Source organism: Hydra vulgaris, chromosome 12, assembly GCF_038396675.1.
Source record: "Hydra vulgaris chromosome 12, alternate assembly HydraT2T_AEP".
Lineage (NCBI taxonomy): Eukaryota > Metazoa > Cnidaria > Hydrozoa > Anthoathecata > Hydridae > Hydra > Hydra vulgaris.
The window spans coordinates 61,474,289-61,491,748 of record NC_088931.1 but is presented as its reverse complement, the minus strand read 5'-3'; the positions used below and the strand labels follow the sequence as shown (position 1 = coordinate 61,491,748).

At 28.2% G+C, this 17,460-nt stretch overlaps 2 protein-coding genes across 2 annotated transcripts; both read left to right on the top strand.

Moving 5' to 3' along the window:
- The first annotated feature begins 1,756 nt into the window (after positions 1-1,756).
- Positions 1,757-17,353, top strand: LOC100212589 (uncharacterized). Its single transcript, XM_065813982.1, has 2 exons — positions 1,757-3,316; positions 16,738-17,353. The coding sequence occupies exons 1-2, from the start codon at positions 2,216-2,218 to the stop codon at positions 17,188-17,190; spliced, it is 1,554 nt and encodes a 517-aa protein (XP_065670054.1). The 5' UTR covers positions 1,757-2,215; the 3' UTR covers positions 17,191-17,353.
- Positions 12,634-15,011, top strand: LOC136088896 (uncharacterized). Its single transcript, XM_065813983.1, has 2 exons — positions 12,634-13,137; positions 13,258-15,011. The coding sequence occupies exon 2, from the start codon at positions 13,804-13,806 to the stop codon at positions 14,773-14,775; it is 972 nt and encodes a 323-aa protein (XP_065670055.1). The 5' UTR covers positions 12,634-13,137; positions 13,258-13,803; the 3' UTR covers positions 14,776-15,011.
- Positions 17,354-17,460: the final 107 nt, after the last annotated feature.

The window sequence follows — 17,460 nt, the reverse complement described above, 5'->3', positions numbered from 1 at the left end:
CTCATACTTTAAAAAGATATAGTCTTCATTTTCTTTTTGCATGGTAATAGACGTTTCCATTTCAGAATTTCTTAAAATAGAAGATCTTTGTTTACAATAGGAAACTTTGAATTTAAATCTTTGAGATATTACAAAGCTTTTCTTGGTAAGTCGTAATATTAGGCAAATGCTTGGTTTTAATGGCATTGGATAGCAACAAATCCATAATTGCAAACAAAAATAAAATTTGTATCAAAAATTACTTTAAGCTAATTTTTGATAAAACTTCAATTTATTCGAATACTTAAGGCTTTATACGAATAATTAACGCGTTATTGGAATAATTAAGGACTCATTTTTATCTAAACGAAACCGAGAGAACCTTTTTGATCAAACGTTCCTGCAACTTTTTTTTATTGTCGACCGGAAATTCGGTTTAAATGAATCCTGAAACAATAGGGATTTTTTGGCTTTAATTACGGCAACCAATATAAATACATTGCAATAACGATTGATGAAAAGCGTTCTTTCGGTTCCGTTTACTTTAAAAAAAAGAATCCTGAATAATAATGGCGTTTTGAAACATCACGGAGGAGAGGTAAGTCTTTGAAACATTGTTATAGCCGTGTATGTTTTTCTATAAAGGCAATATTTATTTTTTTAAAGAACTCATGTATACATATTAGTATACTATAAATTTAAGTTTAGGATTTTTTATATTATAAAACGGAATTTTTTATAATTTCTAAGAATATTATGGGTGAATCCTGAGCAACACAGAATACCCCCTAGATCCACGCCTGAATTATTAAATCTTGTATATGTTTGTATTTATTTCTAAATCTTCGAATAACTAAATTTGCAATATAGTTATTGCAAAATATCTTTGCAATTGTAAAAATAATTTGCTTTCTTATTATATCTTTAGTTTATTTTATATTTTCTTATTATATTACTTTTATATTTTTAATGGATTTTTATAACTCTTTTTGACAATATTTTATTATATTAAGGGGCTCTTTGAAAAGATTGAGGTGATATTGCATCATCCATATCTTCTTGAGTCCCCGTCTGTTTTTAAAATATTTCATTTATTCATACTTACCAAGTAAAACTCATCTGCAATTTATTTTATCAGCGAAATATATAATAAAATTATATATATATATATATATATATATATATATATATATATATATATATATATATATATATATATATATATATATATATATATATATATATATATATATATATATATATATATATATATATATATATATATAAACTTTGCCGATTGAGGCAAGTGCACTACCACTGCGCCACAACTGAAAAACTTCACTATGCCCCATCACTACTTACTTGTGTACGCCTTTAGTAAAGTATCCTTAATTGTCTCAAAGAATGCGGTCTATGACTAAGTAAATTTAAAAAAAGGAAAAACTGAAGACAGATTTTCACAATTGCATTCTTAAGTGCCGTGAGTCTTCACTGTATTTATAAACGGTTAAGCTAACACATTTTTTAAATTCTCTTGCATAATGTTGTTTTTCGATTTGTAAAGAAAAAAAGTTTTTACGTCGCTTCTAAGTTTCCCGCGTACCCATTCGCTTAGAACTTTTCGCTTTCAAGAATAAGGGTGGAATGCAAAAAGCAAACTTGAGTCAAGTGTATTTTTGAGGGGAAAACCCATACTCTGCCACTATTGGTCACAATGTCAAGTTCAAGTCGAACTTGACTCAAGTTCGCTTCTTGCATTCCACCCTAAGGTCTTGAAAACGAAAAGTTCTTAGCAAATGGGTACGCGAGAAACTTAAATCGACGTTTAAGCTTTTTTCCTTTACGAAACAAAAAACAACATTATGCGAGAGAAATTTAAAAATGTGTTAACCTTTGATAAATATAGTGAAAACTCACGGAAATTAGTATTCAATTTTTCATGATATTCGCATTTTTTTCGTCTGACCCGTCGTCAAATGATTTAAAAGAAAATAAAAAATAATAAATGGTAATCTTTCAAATACTGATGTTCTTCAATTTAATTATAAGATCAAAAGTTGCATTTTGGCATTAAATTTTTGGTATTAAAAACGTTTAAATCAATAGGTCACTGTATAAATTTTTCAACTAAGAGATGATAGGATAAAACAGTGAAATGGTGAGATAACACAATTGTCTGAACGATTTTCAAAAATCTGAAAATCTTGCTCTTGTGTTGTTTTATACAAGTTTTATAATGGAGAATCGTGAAGTTATTCATCAGGGGTGGTTGTATATTAATATTGATAGTCCGCATTCTGTATTGAAACGTAAATCAAAAGGACAATGGAAGCAAAGGTACTTAGTATTTTACAGAGAGTCTGAAAATGTTGATAAAATCATATTAGCATGTTTTAAAAAAGAAGAGGATTTAAAGAATTTTACTCCTAAATACATTCTAAAACTATATCCAAAGTATAAAATTGCAAAAATTTATAATTTCAAATCAAAAGAGCAAGTGTTGGAGGTTAACAACTTTGAAGAACAATGGTTTTTATCAGCTAGTGATATAAAAATTATTGATCTATGGGCTATTCAAATACAAATGCAAACAAAATTAAATCAATATTTATCTGGGCGAGTATTTCAGGTATCTGGGGCTGTAAACAAACACATGCAAAAGATTGGCGCGGCACAACAAAGATGTTTGTTGCAATTCACAAAATGGGGAGTCACATTAGCCTTACAAGACTCAAGAGCTATATTATCAATGTGGCCACTGACTACTATTCGTAACTATGAATTTTCAGGACAGTGTATTTTTTCTATTGAAGCTGGTCGTAAAGCTCCTATGGGAGAAGGATTATTTACATTTCATACCAATATTGGTGAAGATAAAGAAATGTTTAACACTATTGATAACTTTGTTCAGGAAAATTTAAATAAAAAAGCAATTATAAATTCAGAAAGTAGAAAAAATGATGAAATTTCTGAAACTTATGACAAACTTTATTTGGCAGCAACAGGTTTTGATTCAAGACCTTGTAACCAAAGTAACAACAAGTATTCACATGGTTTTTCTACAAGATCATTAAAAAATTCAGAAAGCAGCCCCATATCAATATCTAAACCTCCTGAATATAACACTATATTTAAAAATAAAAACAAAAATTCTTTAAAGATCCATGATGAATTATCTCAAGATTTATCAGGTAATAGATTTTATGATCATTTAAGTAATGCAGAAGTTAAAAAATCATCTGATGCAAAAGAATGCTATGATCATATAAATCAATTTAGTTCTGCTAGAGTTAGTGAAAGCAGTTATGACACATTAGTTCATAATGAGACTGGTTTTGTAAGTTTTTTATATTTTTTAAAAAACAATTCAGTTTATTTATATAAATTATAAATAATATTTTCAGAAATGTTTTTTTATAAAAAAAAAATTTTCAGTTATTTATTAAAATTATAAATTTTCTTTTTAACCCTTTCAGTTCCAGACGAAAAACAGTAAAATGATTGTAAGTGAAATGTCATCATTGATTTAAAGGCTGCAAAATAAAAAATATTTGTCAGAATTTCACAAATGAGATCTTGTTTTTTTTTTCTCAGTAAAACAGCTGCCAAACTATTTTTTTTAAATCTAACTTTTCTTAGCTTCTTTCATGTGATCAAATGGTGTTTTTGGTGTGGTCACATTTGCTAACAAATTTTATGACCTGCATAGTAGGTTACAGGGATTGAAAGGATAAAAAAGTTTGAATTTTATATTTAAAAAGTTGGAAAGGTGTATAAACGATAAATTCTTTGCATATGTTACAATGCAAAATATCACACTGTGTTTAGTTCTGTGCTAAAAATTTGAATTGTGAAATTTTAAAAAAATCTGGTACAATAAAACTCTGTTTATTTTTTTATAGCATATGGGCATTTCCATTTCTGTGCGTGATTTTTTATTTTTTTTTGTTTTAGCAATTAAAAGCTGGGACTTAAAGCCATATACTACTATGATAACAATATCGCTACAGTTTAAAAATAAACAACAATTTTCAAAATGCTATATTTTAGCTAGAAATAGTTGGTGCCTGCCATTTCTCATTGAAAATGTATTAAATATGAGTCGTAGAAGTATAATATTTTACTTAAAATACTCACAAGCAATTTTTTTTTCTTAAAAATATCTACATGAAATAAACAAATTTGAAACTTTCGTGCGTGACTTCCGTGCGAGATCATTCAAGAACTGCTTTTAAACGGTTGCTGTTACTCTATGATACATAGTGCAATCCAGTAACTTTCTGGAAAGCTTTACTAATGTTTAAAACATTATTTTAAAATATATATGTTGAAACTTATATTTTCTGAGGAATTAAAGTTTATTTATTTAGTAACTAAAATTTAAGTTTTTCCGTTCTGCTTCAAACCTAATTTATTCTTTGTTAACATTACTAATGTTTACCATTTTTTGTTTACAAAATATTTATATAGGTTAGAATTAAAAGAGAGCAAATTAATGATTGCCAGTTTTATTATTATGAAAATAATAGACAAAACATATATGGGTTACCATGCATGATTTTTTGGAAATGCCCATATATTATCATAAAAAACAAAAAGCAATTGCTTTGAAAATAAAAATTTTAGATTTTTACAAGTAATTCCAAAAAAACGTTTTTGACACCCTTATATTTCAGAATTCGTTCATTTTTATCTCACTTGCATTCCATATTAAAAAAATAATAACTACGAAAATTTTAGTTAAAAATACACATGGGCTCCAGAGATATTGTCAGTTGAAATAATGCTTACTCAGCATTTTAGTGATTATCTGAAGTGACAACAAAGCAACTTTGACATATAGTATCTTCATAATGGCTTGGGGAAATTTCCTAAAATTTGATACTCCAATAGATTTTTACTTGAGGAATCCAAAAATAGCACCCTCAAGACTCGATTGTCTCAGTAAATGCCTCATTTATCCGATTTTGTTCAAAATTATTGATGTGTTTGAATTTCTCAAAATTGTCAAAATTATTGACAATTTTGTTAAAAATTATTGACTTCATGATTTTTGGAGGTAAAATGAAGGCCATGGCCCAAAATCCTGAGTAAGTTTAATTGTGTATTAATATTTTATCTTAAAAAAATTAGATTCATCCATTGTCTCTCTAATACTTGATCAAAATTTGCGTTTAAAAATTGTGTCTTTTTAGAAAAATTTAAATTTTGTAATGAAAGCAATTGAAATATTTTTGAAAACATTTATTTGAATAAAACATCAAATAGTAATATTTATTGACTAGTTTAGGACATTATTATCATGGGCCAAAAGAGCGTCATAGGGCCTCTGACTAACTTTGTCCCCCCCCCATCTCCCTTTAATTTTTTTTTTGTTATTCATCAAATGAATTGATAATAAATAGTTATTAAAATTCAATTTAAAAACATTATTTTGTTTGAAAAACAATTTATTTTCATTATTTCAAATCAATAAATACTTACCTCTTATTTCGAAGTTAGTACTCAAAACTGAGATCTTTTCACGATTAAAATCATAAATTTTAAAACCAAAGATATTGTAATGTTTTTTAAAACATTTTAACAATCAATATCTTTATAGTATTATTTAGTAGTTTAAGACAAATATAATCATTGACATAATAAGGTGGACAGTGGGATTCATTAAAACCCCCCTCTTTCTCAGCCTTCCTTCCAAAGATTTGAAAAAAAGAAAGACAAATTCTAAATGCTAAATAGGTAAATAAAATTATAACAATTATTTTAAATATATTTAATTTTTTTTTGTAATCAACTGCTTATCTTCTCCAAATCTAAATAAGATATGTTGTACATATGACCTGATGTTGTTGTGGGTGTAGAAATTAGGCATATAACTTCAGCACCCAACACTCGCCATTTCTATTTGGCTAAAAGAAGTTTGTTCTTCCACCTAAATATCTTTTTTCTAATTGTGCTTGTGTTTAGTTGATTTCATCTTTAGAAAATAATTTCAAACAAATTCTATTTATCTCGGCTTTACAAAAGGAGTACATTAAATTAACATCAAAAATCTGCCTAGTTATTTGTTTTGGACTTTCTTGACATACTACTCGTTTAACAGTCCGACCAATACCATCACAGAGGGATTTACCATGACTGGTAGCAAAAAACACCCATTCAGCATTTAAATCAAAGTCTTTATTGTGATGAAAAAGATTGATAAAGGTTTTAAATTTTTTAAATTGTGCTGCACAACCACCTTAAATAAAGTCTTGTAAATAAATTCTGTGTTACGATCAACATCTTCTGAAAGTTAACAAAAAGATTTATATTTGAGAACTTTTTTCTCTATAAAATAAAGTACAATTGTAAAAAGCGAACATTGTCTTTTGCTCCAGTTATAACTTTGACCCTCATCCTGAACAATATATTGATAATTTTCAGTACAATCTCCTAAAATTAAGTATTCGTTTTGGTTAAGATTTTCTTTACAGTGTTCTTTAAGGTTGTCAATGCTGTCATTTAATAAATCATTAAATTCATCTAGTGGCAATGATTGTATTAGTAGTGTTGTACGATTGGTACTCTGCCATTGCTTAAATGCTACATCTTCTTCGAGCTCATTATCCATAAACTCATGCACTAAAAAACTTTTTAATGCTTCAATACCAGGGCGTTGGTTACATCGATACAACAAACATTTGTATTTTCAAGAGAACAAACAATAAATGCTATGAAATCTTTATAACTTTTATTCCACCTAATGGCATCAATGAGAAATTTTGTATTTTGGTGATGTATGTATACACATACATTATGAGTACCTGATGCATTATTTGTAATGCACCATTTTAGGTTTAAGAGTACAAAACTTTGACAAACTGACTTAAACATTTGGGTAGTCTTTTTTAAATGCAACATGTAGTTTATTAAGATTGAGTAGCAATAATCTTTTTTGAACATGTTGGTTTTTTTTTAACACTTATAAAATCTTTTTTTCCTGGCATAATCCTTGAAAATTCATCACATTAAAGTTAATCACTAAATTAACTGTTTCTGGTGAAAGTGGGTTTCCAGTTATTTTTTTTCAGGCAATGATTTAATTCCATGCTCATTTTTAACTTTTCTTGCAGTTTGATCATGATACTCAGACACTTCAAAGTAGCTTGATATCTTTTTACGTGTTCATGATTTTGGTGCTAGTGTTAACATTTGCACCTTATGTCGATAAGAGTCAGTCTCTGAATTTTTATTTTTATTTCATACATTAAAATGTCTAGATCATGGTCATTGTTAATGTTGCTGTTTGAAATGGGGCTTTTTATTTCTGTTGTTAAAGAAGTTTCTTTAATGTTATCTGCTAATGAGACCATTATTGCAACTCTGTCAATAGTATTCTCAAACTTTCATTTTGCTGCAGGCAATTTGCTGTGTTTTGAAAGACTTTTTAGTTTGACTGGTGAAGTTCTAAGCAATTCTATAGTGGTATCTAACTTAATTTTTTTCTCACTTTTTGATTCCCATTCCTCTTGTGAATTTAAATCTTCATCAATTTCTATTGCTTTTTTGTAACATTTACTGCAGAATTTTCAACCTGGGGTTACATAAACATTTTCTTGCAAAATTTTTGCAAGAAAATCTATAAAAAAGTCTAGGGAAATCTTTATATTACCTAAAAAACAAATTTTGTTTAATGTTTTTAAAATAACTGAAAATATAAAATTTTTTATAAATAATAGTTTTTCTTTTAATTTCCATATCAATTCTGTTGTAATTAATGTTAGATTACCTTTTGTAGCAATTTTTTTATGTGTGTTCCAAAAGGATTGCAACACTTTGTAATTTTTCTCTCAAAATATTTTTCATAGAATTGCTCATGATAACAACATATAATTCTTATTGAATAATATTTTTCCTTTAAATTTGGTCGCCATATTATTTCTTGTTTTTCACATGGAAGATCTTTAAATTGAACAAAATCTTGTTTTCTAGAAAATCTAGTTTTGTGGCAATTAATGTTAAGGCTTTTTCCAATGTCACATTTCTCCATATTAAATATGTTTATTATTTATAATATTACCGGCCAAATATAAAAACAATAAAATTCACAATCATTCTTTAAGAAAATACAAACAAGTAAAGTACAACCTTTAAAAAGAGCAAAACAAAACTTTTGCTTGTTTTTGATATAATAAGAGGTAATCATTCACCAATTTGAATTGAATTTTTTTTTTTTTAAACATCTTTGCTTCCAACAAGGTTGCAAGCAGCCACTAATTAAAGTTGGAAGTTACTGGAAAAGAGAAGATAAAGATTGCAGGGCAAGGTTACGATTGACGGACGACTTAAAGGATTGAAAATTATATGAATCAGGATCAGGAAAACAAGATGAAGGAAGCGAATTCCAAAGAGCTGATGTTCGAGGAAAAAAACTAGGCGAATAAGCGTTTTTGGAGCACTTAGGAACAATCACAGAAAAAGGATTAGGCTTAATTGAATGACAAGTAACACGAGAATGAATTTTAGTAGATGGCACAAGAGACGCTAGCTCTTTAGAGCAGTGGCCATTATAGTATTTGTAGAAAAGAGAAAGAGAAGCAACATTACGACGATGTGATAATGGTTGGAGGCTCGCTGCAAGAGCAGGTCCAACTATGCTTACAATGAGAAAGGGCATCATTAGAAGATCCGCCCCAGATATGGCAACAGTATTCCATACAAGGCCGGATTTGAGATCTATAGAGATAGAGAACAGAATCCGAAGTAAGAAAGTGACGAGCTCGATAAAGAGATGCAACCTTAGCAGATGCTAACTTTGCAACTGATTTGATATATGGTTTCCATGAAAGATTGGAAGTAAGAGTTAATCCTAGAAGATGAAGAGTATCTATGATACATAGTGCAATGCATTCAATAATCTTAAAGATGTTGCCAGATACATCATAAGAAGAAAGCTTATGGAGAAGACCAGCATGCCAAACTCTATCAAAAGCTTTTGAAATGTCAAGAGCAATGGCCTTAACCTCTTCACCTTTATCTAATGCACGATAAAACCTATCAGTTATTACTGTTAGCAAATCAGCTGTAGAACGAGAAGATCAAAATCCATATTGATGGTCAGAAAGTAAGTTATTAGATTCAAGATGAGAGATCAGGTGTTTTTTAATTAAAGATTCAAAAACCTTGCTTATGATAGGAAGGAGAGAAAAAAAAATAAAAAAAGTAAAGGGAGATTGGGGAAGGTCAAGTTGGTCATAGGCCCCCTGGCCCTTTCTTAGCCTATGACTATAAATGTTCAAAACTAGTCAATAACACTACTTGATGTTTTATTCAAATAAATATTTTAAAAAACATTTCAATTGCTTTCGTTACAAAATTTAAATTTTTCTAAAAAGACAATTTTTAAACGCAAATTTTGATCAAATATTAGAGAGACAATGGATGAATCTAATATTTTTCAGTAGATTTAAGATGAAATATTGATATACAATTAAACTTTTTCCTGAGACAATTGAGGCTATTTTTGCTATTTTTGGATTCCTGGAGTAAAAATCTATTACCAAGTACCAAGTTTTAGGAAATTTCCCCATGCCATTATGGTACTATATGTCAAAGTTGCTTTGTAGTCACTTCAGATAATCACTAAAATACTGAGTAAGCATTATTTCAACTGACAAAAACTCTGGAACCCATGTGTATTTTTGACTAAAATTTTCCCAGTTATTATTTTTTTCATATGGACTGCAAGTGTGATAAAAATGAACATATTCTGAGACGTAAGGGTGTCATGGTCTGGATGATTTCATATGGAATGACCCAGTACAATCTTTAATACATTTATGATTCTTAGAAAATTACTGTAATGTTTTATTAGTAATTGCTAGATTTAAATGTAAGTTCAGATCAGGTTCAGGGACATCACGATTACCCCGTTATTGGCAACATGTATATGCTAAAATATGTTAAATTGTACATATTTAATTTTTTTGATAACAGAAGGAGCCCACTCCAGCTTTTAGGCATGTTATAAAATTTTGCAAATCAAACTTAAAGAATATCCTTTTATCTTTATTTTTTTCTCCCTCATTAAGTTTTTTTGGAAAACATGTTCCTGATAATTTGCTTGGTTAATGCTCCCAGGAATAAATTTTTTGGGATACGGAAAAAAATGTTGAATTTGTTGTTGAAAATACATGTTGATACTGTTGATATTTTTACAGGCTGTTTTTCAGCAGATTTGCATTCTTTTCATATAGCTCAAACATTTTGTGGATGTTCAAATTGGATTCTAAATACTCCTTGGACGTTTTAGCTTGGCAATAATGTAAATTGACTCAGCGAAATGAGTTGATATGTTTCCTGACATGCTCTTCTGAAACAGTACTGTGTTTCTTCTACTTCGGCTGTCAGGCTTGGGGGTATTTGTTTCTATATTCGTATTAGAATGCATGTTATGTATTGGTTTTTGTGAAAAGCTAAGAGTATCCATATAAAATATTTTATTTTACCATGATATTGTCAATTTCTAATGGTAATTAAAATAATATTAATATTTCAACTATAACTCAAATACAGGAAGAAATCCATAAACATTTAACCTGTCAAAGCAAAGAGGTATAACATTTATTAGCTCAATTCTAATATAGACATTTAATAATAGTTGCTTAAAAAAATAATAGCAACAAAATAACTGGAAATCGGTATAAAAGTTTTCTGCACTTTAATCTTTTATTTGCCATGGTATGTTTGCTTTTTAATTGCAATACATGATTAGTGATAAAACACACCAAAAAACTCTAAGAAACAAACAAATAAACTTTGAGAAAATCAGAATTTGGTAGCTCACTGCAACACAAATATCGATAGTTTGGTAATAATAATAAAGTTGGCTATAGTTGCAGAAATACAGTTGCAGAATAGAACCCTGTTTCCCTATTACAAAAAAATGTGTCGTAATCTTGAGGTTACAAAGTTACAACAGCCATTGAAATCTTGTTGTAATTTCTTTGTTTGTTTCAATTTGGAATAGAACTTTAATGCTATGAAAATTCTATTAATATGGTCCGCACAATAACCAAATTGGTACTGGTTATAGACTGGTTTATTTCAAGATTTTTGTTACAAAAATCTCATTTTTGTCAAAATTGTCGGTTAGTATCTTGTTGTTCTAAGGCAGGGTTCCCACTCCTCCTTAAAAACCTTAAATATCCTTAAAAAAATATATTCTCCTAAAAAGTCCTTAAATAACCTTAAAAAAAGATAAAATTTGACTGCTCTCCTTAATTTCTCGTTATTTTTTTATTTTTTAATCATTTAGGAAATTTTATTAAAGTGAAAGATACTTATTAACAAAGAAAAAAATATATAGTTCTTTAGTTTGCAAACCTATATTTTTATTATATATATATTTATATGTATCTAAAGTAATATATTAATTTATAATAATTTTTCTGTTTATATTTAAAATTTATTGAAAAAAATAAGATTCTGTTTCTAATGTTTTCTCCTTAATTTTCTTACTTTTTCTTAAAAAAAGTGTCATTTGTGACCAAATCTCCTTAAATATTAGAAAAATATCTCCTTAAATCTCCTTAAAATCCTTACTTTTAGCCTCAGTTTTAATAGTGGAAACTCTGTAAGGTCGTGATAGGATGCTGTCTCATGAAAATAACACTTTATTTTTTTAGTTTACATTAAAAAAAATTAATTTTGTTTATTTATTTAGTTTTGCAATGTTTAGCACTTTGTTTTGGGTAAGCTTTGCTTTTCAGATATACATCTCAAGTTCTATTTTACACTTAGCAGTAATGTATATAAAGATCAACTGTGCCTGAAGTTCTGTAGCTTGACTTAAGTATGCAAAAAAATTATTTTTGGTAAAAAAAAAAAATTTCTAAAGCTATCCAAAAATTCTAATAATTTTTGTGCCAAGACCTCAAAATTCTATTTGATATCGAAAATCTGGTAAAATTACCTCTTGATTTAATGATAGTTACAGTGCATAGGGTAAAAATATATGAAATCATCCAGACCATGACATCCTTATGTCTCAGAATTTGTTTATTTTTACACCACTTGCAGTCCATATCAAAAAAATAATAAATGCGAAAATTTTAGTTAAAAATACCAATGGGTTCCAGAGATATTGTCACTTGAAATAACGCTGACTCAGCATTTTAGTGATTTTCTGAAGTGACTACAAAGCAACTTTGACATACAGAAATCCAAAAATAGCACTCTTAAGACTCGATTATCTCAAGAAATGCCTCATTTATCCAATTTTGTTCAAAATTATTGACTTGTAAATTAGTGATTTTTAGAGGTAAAATGAAGACTGTGGCCCAAAATCCCGAGTAAAAAGTTTAATTGTATATCATTATTTCATCTTAGGTCTACTGAAAAAAATTAGATTCATCAATTGTCTCTCTAATACGTGATCAAAATTTGCATTTAAAAATGGTGTCTTTTTAGAAAAATTTAAATTTTGTAACAAAAGCAATTAAAATATTTTGTAAAACATTTATTTGAATAAAACATTAAATAGTGTCATTTATTGACTAGTTTAGGACATTTATAGTCATGGGCCAAGGGAGATACCCTCCCCTCCCACGGAAGGCCCCTACGCCCCTCCCCCAATCTCCCTAGATTTTTTTTTTTTTTTTTTTGTGCATAAAATGAATAAATAATGCCAAAACATACAATTTAATTTTAATTTTGAAAAAAAAAAAATTTCATTATTTCAAATTGGTGACTTAAAACCTCCTTTTATATAAAAAACAAACATAAGTTTTGTTTTGTTCTTTTTAAAGGTATTTACTTGTTTGTATTTTCTTAAAGAATTACTTTTAATTTTATAGTTTTTATATTATTTTGTTAGGTAATAAATAATAAAAATAATTAATATGGAGAAATTTGGAGACATTGGAAAAAGTCTTAACATTCATTGCCACAAAACTGGATTTTCAAGAAAACAAGGTTTTGTTCAATTTAAAGATCTTCCTTGCGAAAAACAAGAAGAAATAATATGGCGAGCAAATTTAAAGGAAAAATATAGTTCAATAAGAATTATATGTTGTTATCATGAGCAATTCTATGGAAAATATTTTGAGAGAAAAATTACAAAGTGTTGCAATCCTTTTGGAACTCACAAGGAAAGTAAAAAAATTGCTATAAAAGGTAATCTTACCTTATTTACAACAGAATTGATATGGAAATTAAAAGAAAACAATTTATTATTTATAAAATGTTTGATAATTTCAGTTATTTTAACCACGTAAAACTAAATTTGTTGTTTAGGTAATATAAAGATTTCCATAGACATGGCAAACTATTTGCAAAAAAATAATGTTTATGTAATCCCAGGTTGGAAATTCTGCAGTAAATGTTACAAAAAAGCAATAGAAACTGATGAAGATTTAAATTCACAGGAGGAATGCGAATCCAAAAGTGAGAAAAAAATTAAGTTAGATACCACTATAGAATTGCTTGGAATTTCACCAGTCAAACTAAAAAGTCTTTCAAAACACAGCAAATTGCCTGTAGCAAAACAAAAGTTTAAGAACACTATTGACAGAGTTGCAAAAATGGTCTCATTAGCATATAATATTAAAGAAACTTTTTTAACAACAGAAATAAAAAGCCCCATTTCAAACAGCAACATTAACAATGACCATGATCTAGACATTTTAATGTATGAAATAAAAAATAAAATTTCAGAGACTGACTCTTATTGCCATAAGGTGCAAATGTTAACACTCGCACCAAAATCATGAACACGTAAAAAGATATCAAGCTACTTTGAAGTGTCTGAGTATCTTGTTCGAACAGCAAGAAAAGTTAAAAATGAGAATGGAATTCTATCATTACCCGGAAAAAATAACTGGAAACCCACTTTCACCAGAAACTGTTAATTTACTGATTAACTTTTATCAAAGTGATGAATTTTCAAGAATGATGCCAGGAAAAAAAGATTATGTAATTATTAAGAAAAACCAACATGTTCAAAAAAGATTATTGCTACTCAATCTTAATGAATTACATGTTGCATTTAAAAAAGACTACCCTAACGTCAAAGTCAGTTTGTCAAAATTTTGTACTCTTAAACCTAAATGGTGTATTACAACTAATGCGTCAGGTACCCACAATGTATGTGTTTGCATACATCACCAAAATACAAAATTTCTCATTGATGCCATTAGGTGGAATAAAAGTTATAAAGATTTCATGGCATTGATTGTTTGCTCTCTTGAAAATGCAGAATGTATGTTGCATCGATGTAACCAATGCCCTGGTATTGAAGTGTTAAAAAGTTTTTTAGTGCAGGAGTTTATGGACCATGAGCATGAAGAAGATGTAGTATTTAAGCAATGGCAGAGTACCGATCGTACAACACTACTTTCACAGTCATTGCCACTAGATGAATTTAATGATTTATTATGTGACAGCATTGACAACCTTACCACTCATTCATATATTGCAAAAACACAAAGTAGATATTTAAAAAACTGTAAAGAAAATCTTAACCAAAACGAATGCTTAATTTTAGGAGATTTTGCTGAAAACTATCAATATGTTGTTCAGGATGAGGTTCAAAGTTATCACTGGAGCAAAAGTCAATGCTCACTTTATACAATTGTACTTTATTTTATAGAGAACAAACTTCTCAAACATAAATCTTTTTGTTACCTTTCAGAAGATGTTGATCATGACACAGGATTTATTTACAAGACTCAGGAAGATATAACTAGATATATCAAAGAAAATCAACCTGATGTATCAAGTGTGAAATACTTTTCCGATGGTTGTGCAGCATAATTTAAAAATTTTAAAAATTTTATCAATCTTTGATTTAAATGCTGAATGGGTATTTTTTGCTACCAGTCATGGTAAATCCCCCTGTGATGGTATTGGTGGGACTGTTAAAAGAGTAGTATGTCAAGAAAGTCTAAAACAAATAACTACTGGGCAGATTTTAGATGTTAATTTAATGTACTCCTTTTGTGAAGCCAAGATAAATGGAATTTATTTTAAGTTATTTTCAAAAGAAGAAATTGATCAAACACGAGCACAATTAGAAAAAAGATATTTAGGTGGAAGAACAGTTTCTGCACAAGGATGTATCATCATTTTATTCCAATTGCTCCAAACACTATAAGTTATAAAAAAATAAGTACTGATGCATGCACTGAAATATTTGATATCATTCCAAAAAGCAAACATTATGTAGATATTTCATTAAATATTAAAAAAATGGATTATATTGCATGTTTTTATGATGGCTTTTGGTGGGTAGGGAATGCTGAAGATGTAAGTGAGCTTGATATAAAAGTCAGATTCATGCATCCACATGGACCAGGTAAAAACTTCTTTTGGCCAATGAGAACTGATGAGTGTTGGGTGCTCAATTCTGAAGTTATATGCCTAATTTCTACACTGCGAACAATATCAGGTCGTACATACAACATATCTGATTTAGATTTGAAGAATATAAACTGTTGGTTACAAAAAAAAATTAATTATGTTTAAAATAATTTTGTTTTTATTTTATTTACCTATTTTGCATTTAAAATGTCTTTTATTTTTTTCAAATTCTTGAATTGTAGGCTGAAAAGGAGGGGTGGGGGTTTAAATAAATCACAAATCACTCCCATCTTATTATGTCAATGACTATATTAGTCTAAAACTACATAAAGATATTGATTGTCAAAATGTTTTAAAAACGTTTTAATATCTTTGGTTTTAAAATTTATGACTTAAAATCGTAAAAAGATCTTTGAAATAATAGGTAAGTATTTATCGATTTGAAGTAACGCAAATAAACTGTTTCTCAAACTTAAACTGAAAAAATATGTTTTTAAAATGTATTTTAACAATCAACTATTATTTATTCATTTTATGTAAAAAAAAAAAAGTAATAAAAAATCTAGGAAGATGGGGGCGGCGTGGGGGCCTCCCGTGGGAGGGGAGGGCGTCTTCCTTGGCCCATGACTATAAATATCCTAAACTAGTCAATAAATAACACTATTTGATGTTTTATTCAAATAAATGTTTTACAAAATATTTTAATTGTTTTTGTTACAAAATTTAAATTTTTCTAAAAAGACACCATTTTTAAATGCAAATTTTGATCATGTATTAGAGAGACAATTGATGAATCTAATTTTTTTCAGTAGACCTAAAATGAAATAATGATATACAATTAAACTTTTTACTCGGGATTTTGGGCCACAGTCTTTTTTTTACCTCCAAAAATCACTAATTAACAAGTCATTAATTTTGAACAAAATTGGACAAATGAGGCATTTCTTGAGATAATCGAGTCTTGAGGGTGTTTTTTTTGGATTCCTTAAGTTAAAATCTATTAGAGTACTAAATTTTAGGAAACTTCCCCAAGCCATTATGAAGATACTGTATGTCAAAGTTGCTTTGTAGTCGCTTCAGAAAATTTTCGCAGTTATTATTTTTTTGATATGGACTGCAAGTGGTGTAAAAATAAACAAATTCTGAGACGTAAATTGGTGTCGAAAATTATTTTTTTTTCATGATTTCATATATTTTTACCCCATATTTACTTGTTGTTTTTTTCAGGCATTGATAAAGTTTTCTATTTTCCATTAATATTGTACTGAATTAATTTCTCACTTGTTCTAGTTTTTTATTTTTTTAAAGACATTTTGGTTGAAGAGGAGGAGGGTTGTACTTGACAAGGGTGGAGGTTTTATACTGATGTTAAATATTTTAACTAATTTTAGTTTATGTTAATTATGTCAATTTTAGGACTTTCAAAAAATGCTTTCGCAAGAGAACGCTTTAGATTTTAGTTTTTCTTCAAAAGAAGAAGTATTTTCAGATCTACATGCAGAAGAAGTATTTTCAGATCAACATGCAGAAGGTTCTACAAAATTCAAAGATTCTACAAAATTCAAAGATTCGAGTTCATTACTCTCAAAATCGTTTAATGACACTCACGAGTTTCAAAATCAGATTTACGTACCTAGTTTAGTAAAGAAAATCTCTGGATCAGAAGTAAATCAACACCATATTTCAATGCCAAATGTTAGTCAAAATTCTTTTTCAAGAAAAAATCAGAGCTCAGTAAGGCATCATTCATCCAGTGATCATAAGGGAACGCCTGAGTTTAATAACAAAAGTATGAAAGATATAGCGGATCATTTTCTCTATCAAACGCCATCCTCTTTAAATTCTTTAAATTTATCCGAAAATAAATGATTTCATTAAGTAACCTTTGGCTGAATTTATAGATTTAATATAAAGCAACAACTTTGTGCACATATAAATGTTTATATTTTTAAGATAAGAAAACATAAATCCTTAATCAGGTAATTTTAAAAATAATTTCTTTTTTTTTGTATCTATATTACTTTTCGTTGTTGTTGCTGATTTTTTTACATCTTAATAAGTAAAATATAATTAATAAAACTTAAAAATCGTAAAAATAATTTTTCTATGAATATTTTGATATATATTATTATTTGTGAT